This window comes from Mus pahari, chromosome 23, assembly GCF_900095145.1.
Source record: "Mus pahari chromosome 23, PAHARI_EIJ_v1.1, whole genome shotgun sequence".
Lineage (NCBI taxonomy): Eukaryota > Metazoa > Chordata > Mammalia > Rodentia > Muridae > Mus > Mus pahari.
In genome coordinates this window covers 5134974-5142134 of record NC_034612.1, presented here as the reverse complement: position 1 = coordinate 5142134, position 7161 = coordinate 5134974, and the positions used below count along the sequence as shown (strand labels likewise).

The window sequence follows — 7161 nt, the reverse complement described above, 5'->3', positions numbered from 1 at the left end:
TGAGGCTGACATAAGAGTGTTTTCCTCCACGACTCGCCACAGTCTTCACAGGATCGCTAGGTAGACCCACCGTTTCAGCTAGTCTGGTTAGTTTGTTCCGGAGATTTCCTGATCTCCTGTCGCCTGTGCACTGGAGTTGCAGGCGGGCCATCACACTCCACCTGGTTTCTTAAAAAATTTAGTATATGGGTGTTTTGTCTATATGTAAGTATGTCTGTGTACCACGTGTCTGCTTGGTATCATAGGAGGCCTGACATCCACACATCTGTTTTAAAAAAACAAAAACAAAAACCCAGCACTGGCGAGGCAGAGATCAATAGATCTGTGAATTGGAAGCCAGACTGTTGCACATAAAGAGTTCTGGTCCAGTTAGGACTACATAATGAAACATCGTCTCAAAAAGAAGGAACCCCGGAGTGAGGCGGGAAGGAAAGAAGAAACCTGGGACAGGGAAGAGAGGAAAAAAAAAGCCTTGGCAGGCACAAGCGGTCCCTCCCCTAGGACCCGGATGTAGATGAAAAACTACACTTCCCAGAACACACCACGCCCGCCTGGCCACTATATAAATAGTCCATCCGGGTTCTTGGAGATGCTGTTTGGCGACTCGTCGCCATTCCCGGAGCAGCTCGGCCTCGGCCCAGAGGCGAGTGTCGGTCGCTGTGTCGGAGACGCCGGTCCCCGGCACCGAGACAACCAGCCCTCTCTCCTGCCCCGCGGCGGGAGAGCGCGTCCGGCCGGCCGGCGGGGCTCGCGACCCTCCCGCGCCTCCCCTTCCCCCGCAGCCTCCGCCCCGCCAGGCCCGGCCCGGACCTCCGAGCCCCGGCCTCCTCCTCCTCCTCGTCCTCGTCCTCCTCCTCCTCCTCTTCGGTCACCGCCGCCTCTGGGCCCCACAGCCCCACCTTGCCGCTTCTCCTTCCATTTTGAGAAGCTGAGGAAGGAAACGAGGAAAAATGTCGCCATGAAGGCCGAGAACCGCTGCCGCCGCCGACCCCCGCCGGCCCTGAACGCCATGAGCCTGGGTCTCCGCCGCGCCCGCTCCGCTCCGACCGCCGTCGCCGCCGCCGAGGCCCCCTTTGATGCCGCAGAGCTCCCCCAGCGCCGCCGCCACCACCGCCTCCGACATGGACAAGAACAGCGGCTCCAACAGCTCCTCCGCCTCCTCGGGCAGCAGCAAAGGGCAACAGCCGCCCCGCTCCGCCTCGGCGGGGCCGGCCGGCGAGTCTAAACCCAAGAGCGGTAAGAGCCGGCGGGTCTGCCGGGTCACTTGGGGGAGACAAACGACCCACCTCCCTCTTGCCCTGACATATCCAGTGTTTACGGTGAAGCCGATCTGCGCTGCGTGGTTAATTTGGGCCCTTGCATTCATATTCAGAACAGCTGGCTGAAGTAGGCGCTATTCTTAGCCCCATTTTGCAGATGAGGAATATCTGAGATTTTGGCAAGGGTTAAGGTCATCCAGGTGGCAAAGCACCTCACAGCAGGCCTCAAGACCTGGTTTTGTGTGACTCATCGTCGGTCCAGGCTCTTAAAACAATTGACTCTGTTTTCAATTCTCCTGTCGGATTAGTTTTGGGTGGCATTCAAGTTTGAATAAGAGAGGGTGAGGCCAGAGGATTTTCAGACTTAAATCTGTCAGCGGGTCTGCTCCTCTGTTTTAAGAGGACTCATGTTGGGATGGCGTTGCTCGTTGCTCGGCCTGAGTGTAAAGCATGCAGACCCCGCATTCAGTTCTTTTAGGTTCAGTCCTTGAGTTTGCTAATACACACTGTTAAGTAAATGAGCTAAGCGCTTAGAATACTAGACAACTTTTTGCCTAAATATTATGCCTGTTTGTGTGCGGTAGGTTATAGGGGGTTTGGCTTTCACAGGGTGTGTGTGTATGAGTGATGTGTGTAGTCAGGCTGCTTAGTATTACTATAACATAATAATAGCTACTACTTACTGATTATGCACAAAGCACACGGGTAGGCTTTTAGATGTGATATCACTACTCTAATTGTTTATCCTGCCCAGCCAGGAGTTGTTCCACTGCAGAGAATAAACTAGGCTGTGGTTTAGGAGATGGCAGAATCCCGAGTCCAGCTTTCTCCATCTTTTGTCAGCTGTGTACAAATCTCTTTTAAACTTTTACCATGTTGGCAGTATTTTTGGATAGTGATTTTTTTCTTCAATCTTTTGGGTTTTTTTTTTTTTTTTTTTTTTGAGACGGGGTTTCTTGTATCCTTGGCTGGCCTGGAACTCACTCTATAGACAAGGCTGGCCTAGAACCCAGAGATCCACTTGCCTCTGCCTCCCAAGCCCTCCACAATCTCAGACACAGCCAAGTTTCAGACTGTGGTTTAATTACAATGTTTCTCCTTCCCTTTCCTCCCTTCAAAGCTTCCTGTGTAACCTTCAGCTCATCTCCTTCATGTCCTCCTTTCACATGTGTGCATGCGTGTGTATATACATGTCAGCAAACGTGTATGAGGGCTATGTATATCTATATCAGTGAACCTGAACATGGGGAGGAGCCTAGGAAGCTTGAACCCTACACAGAGAACTCAGGGAGACCTAGTAAAGCTGAGTGGGAGAGGGGGTCCTCCCGGAAGAGCACACCCTACACAAAGAACTCCAGGAGACTTAGTAATGCTGGGAGTGGGATGTAATTAGTGCCAAGATGTATGTGCAAGAAACTTTATTTGGATTCAGCAGTGTGTTTTTGTGAGAGCGAGCATGTGTAACAGATGGAGAACTTTGAGCTGACAGTCTTAAGATTCAAAGAGCTGGATGGTATGGGTCAGTGGTAGATACCATGCCTAGAATATGCAAGGCCCTGGGTTTGATCCTTAGCATCCCCTCCATCCCCCTCAAATTAAGAGCATTAAAAAAAAAAAAGCACTACAGTTATAAGGCTTACTGAGAGTTTATCTGCAGGGTATGACAAACTCCATTACCAGGTATACCTGAGGACTTGTAGAAATTGCCTGTGCAGTGTGGGTAGAGACCAGTTGTCACTGTGCTATGCCAGTGCTTTACTGCCGAAGTGGGTACTAGTGTGACTTAGCCGGGACCTGTGTGAAGTAACCCTGGAGCTTTGCACGTTGCGGTTTATTGTAAATCCTGGCTGCTGTTGGAGAGAGGTCTGAGTGTCTCTCAAAGTGACTGAGGCCTTCAGCCTTGCTTGTAGAGGTCAGGCCAAGAAGCTTTGGTTCTCCAAGAATTCACAACTTCCAAAGTTTTTAGGGCCCTCCTTAAGTCAATAAAATACATTCTTGCATGAGTCAGCTGCAATAAATGCTTTGTTTATTGTTCAGTGAGCAGTAGGCCAAAGCTTGTGACTTACCAGACAACATAAGAGAAGGTAGGAGGATTCAGTGAGGTAGGATGGCTTAGCAGTTAGGGTAGGTGTTTCACTTTACATGCCCTCTGAGAGGAGGAAGAAAGGCCTGACTTCACGCCCTTCCACCTGTACACATCCTGCACACATAGGATGATGATACATTTAAAAGAGAACTGATGCCGGGCGTGGTGGCGCACGCCTTTAATCCCAGCACTCGGGAGGCAGAGGCAGGCGGATTTCTGAGTTAGAGGCCAGCCTGGTCTACAGAGTGAGTTCCAGGACAGCCGGGGCTACACAGAGAAAAACTGTCTCGAAAAACCAAAAAAAAAAAAAAAGAGAACTGATGTGATTAAGGCTTTTTACCACATTCCCGACTGACCTTTTCTTTAACCTATTTTTCCCTACATGTGTTATTTTGGGAGGTGGTCAGGCTTGGTGGCAGGCCCCTTGACCAGCTGGAACTGTAGACAGGCACCATCTCAGGGCTTGGCATTGATCCTAAGAAACACATCAGAACCCTAATAAAACAATCACAGAACTATGAATGAAGCAGGGGCTAGAGAGGTAGCTCAGTGGGTACTTGTTGCTCCTACAGAAGGCTTGGGTTTAGTCCCCAGCTCCACAGTGCTGTGGAATTTGACACTGTCTTCGCCTTCACAGTCATAAACGTACATGTGGTGTGCAGTCAAACTTGCAAGCAAAGCACCCATACACATAAAAAATAAAATAACCCAGGCATGGTGGTCCACACCTTTAATCCCAGCACTTGGGAGGCCAAGCAGGCAGATCTCTGAGTTTGAGGCCAGCCTGGTCTACAGAGCTAGGGATATGCAGAGAAACCTTGTCTAGAAAACTAAAAAGAAACTAAATGAAGCCACGGAGTGTGTGGGCACAGCCTGTAATCCCAGCACTCATTGACCAAAGCAGATGACCATGGGTTTGATGCTACCCTGGCCACTGAGCAGTCCCAGGGCTTCCTGGCCGCATAGTATGGCCCTGTTGCCAGCAACACGAGGAAGCATTGCCGTCGAGAGGGCTGCTAGAGAAAGAGATGTGACTGAGATGTACAGCGGGCACTGAGTAGCGTCAGGAGTATTTCAGAGTCCTGAGTCGGAAGAATGGTATGTGGAATGAAGATGCCAACACGAGGAAAGACCCACAAAATGTGTTTGGTTTCTGGAGGCAGTGTCATGTCTCTAGAACCAAATTCTGCCTTGAGGTTCCTGAGGCCCTGTGCTGGAGCTGTAGGTGTGTATCACTACCACTGGCTTAGCCTCTTTCTCCCTTGGCATCTGTAAGCTGTGGAAGTTTGTGAGTGGTCCTTCGCTTTCTAACTGCATGAATATATTTGATATGTTTGTTTCCTGTGGCTGGCTTACATTTGCTCTTCACTGGTATGCTGATAGATAAATCTAACTACCAGGAGTTCCTTGATCTTTCAGTCCACAGCCTTGGCTAATTGCCTCAAATACTTAACAAAACATCCCTTTTCTGGCTCTATTTCTACAGCTTTCTACCAGCAGGGCTAAGACTGTTAGAAGAGTTTACCAAGAGACTGTCCCAACAATACAGCCCAGAGGAAAGAAGAAATGTAGGGACCAGGGGATGCCATAGAGAGAGAACAGAGAAAGTAAATATTTATAGACAAGACAGGCCAGCTGTAGTCCCTGTCCAGGAACCCTGCTCTTGTTCCTCCTCCTGTGGCGGAAGGCGCTGCCACAGAGGTTAAGGGAAGGTCGGGTATTATGAAGCAGTTATTTTGAGGTTGGCAGTGTGAGACACTGTGCTGACTTTGTTCCTGTCATCTGGGATCAGAAGCTGGGTTACTGGGTAATCAGACTTGAATGTTGCCATCCCCTCACAGCTAGGGTTAAAGGTTGTGCTGGACACCCAGTGTTCTGTGAGTGCTGCCACCTGAGTTCCTGTACAGTTACAGATGATCATGTGGACCAAGTGTGAGTCCTCTGGAAAAGGAAAATCAGGGATTCTTAACTCCTGAGCTAGCTCTAGCTCTATTATCTATTATTTATTTTTGACACTGGGTTCTGAGCCTGGTGTAAGTTAGGCAGGGACTTGACGACTGAGCTGTGTCTCCAGCCTCTTTTAAAAATTATCATTTGAGCATTAGCTGGGATTGGCTTAAACTGAGTTTGTAGCCAAGCAGGCAGCCTTGGGCTTGTGACCTCATGGCAATGGCCTCCTGAGTGACTGACTGACATCCCAGACCTGTGCTACCAGGCCCAGCTTGCTTGCTTGACCTCCCTCTCCCACCTCTCTTTGTAGTTAATTTCTTAGACTTTGCCTTGCTGCATAGTTTAAGCTGCCCTTGAACTTGCTACTTAGTCCAGGCTGTGCTTGAGTTCTCATCTGTGTTCTCCTGTCCTCAACCTCCTGAGAACTGCAACCTTGGCAGCATTCGTAATCTTAGAGCCCTGGAAGTGACCCTGATGCACAACTGGAACTGGGAACCGCCATTCTGAGATTTAAGAGTGGGCCAGAAACAAAATTATAAAAATGAAAACAAAAAAAAATGGAGGAGATAAATAAAATCATAAAGTTCTTCTAGGAACTTGACTTATTTTCCCAAATCTGATGTGGGTCCTCTTGTTTCTCCTGGGAGAGGAGGGCAGCCTCTCCCTGGTTGTTCACTACCCTGTCTTGGCAAGTTGGCTACAAAACACTTCAAAAATAGCACTGTAAATTTTATCTTTGGGTCCCAGGCAGGACAGTCCAATCAATCCTCAGCTGTGTGCTGGCTGGGTTTGGAGATAAGAGCCGGTTGGTTTCTCACTTGCGATGTCTCCCTTCAGACTGTGAGGTGTTTGGAAGACCAAGAGAGAAGGGAGGTGATTTTTTTTTTTTTTTTTTTTAGGGCCTGAAATCATAAATCCCTATGTGGTCAGTTGTTGTAATGTGATTTAGAAATACTCAGTTCACTGTCCATTACAGCGGGTTTCCCCAAGAGTGTGGTAATAAAAGTGAAGAAACCACCAGTTGCTCTGAGTGCTGCTTCCTCTTCAGTCTGTCAGTGTAGAACTCACGTCATCCAGATCTGCACAGCCAAGAGGGGTCTCTCCTAAGTGGGATCCCAGGCCCTCCTTTATGTGCTGGAGATCAAGCCCAGGCCCTGTGTGTTAGGCAGACGCTTCCACTAAACTACACTTGATGGTCACATATCTCTTGAGAGCCACCGTTAAGAGTCATGGTCTGTCAGCTTCAGATAACAAGATTTGGGGAATGTGTTTTCTCTCTTCCTTTCTTTGCTTTTTTTCCTCCTTTTTCTTTTCTTTTTTATTCTGAGGCTGGAGAGAGTGGGCTCTAAAATTAAGTTACTCTTCCAATGGATGCAGGTTTAAGTCCTAGCATCTACATGGCAGGAACTCCATGTAGAGTGTCAGGAGATCCATCACCCTCTGCCTCCCAAGTGCTGAGTTTAAAGTGTGAGCCATCACTGCCTGGCCTGGGTATGTTTTCTTTCAGGTGTGTTTCTTTTAGTGTGTGCTTGTGTGTATTTTGAGACAAGGTGTCATACTCTAGCCCAGGCTGCCATGAAACGTGTGATTCTCCATTTCTCAAGTTTGGAGATGGCAGGTGTGTGCTACTGCGTCCAGTTTGTTGTCTGCATCCGATTTTATGGTGTGCCGATTTATGTGTGTGAGTGTGTTCTGGAACTGATGTTAGAGATGGTTGTGATCTACTTGTAAGTGCTAGGAACCAAACCTGAGTCCCCTGGAAGGGCAAGAAGTACTCTTAACTGTTGACCCATCCTTTCAGCTCCATATGTCTGTGTGTGTCTGTGTGTGTCTGTGTGTGTGTGTGGTGTGTGTGTGTGTGTGTGT

General features: G+C 48.8%; 1 protein-coding gene across 6 annotated transcripts in view; it reads left to right on the top strand.

The window, feature by feature from the left end:
* The first annotated feature begins 588 nt into the window (after positions 1-588).
* Rnf10 (ring finger protein 10) overlaps positions 589-7161 on the top strand; it is a 28206-nt gene continuing 21633 nt past the window's right edge. For 4 of the 6 annotated variants that reach the window (XM_021222603.2, XM_021222602.2, XM_021222601.2 and 1 more), the window contains exon 1: positions 589-1236. In XM_021222603.2, coding sequence (XP_021078262.1) covers positions 1077-1236 — 160 coding nt within the window. In that variant the 5' untranslated portion in view covers positions 589-1076. The remainder of the gene's footprint in view (positions 1237-7161) is intronic. The other 2 variants (XM_029533545.1, XM_029533543.1) reach the window with 1 other exon arrangement.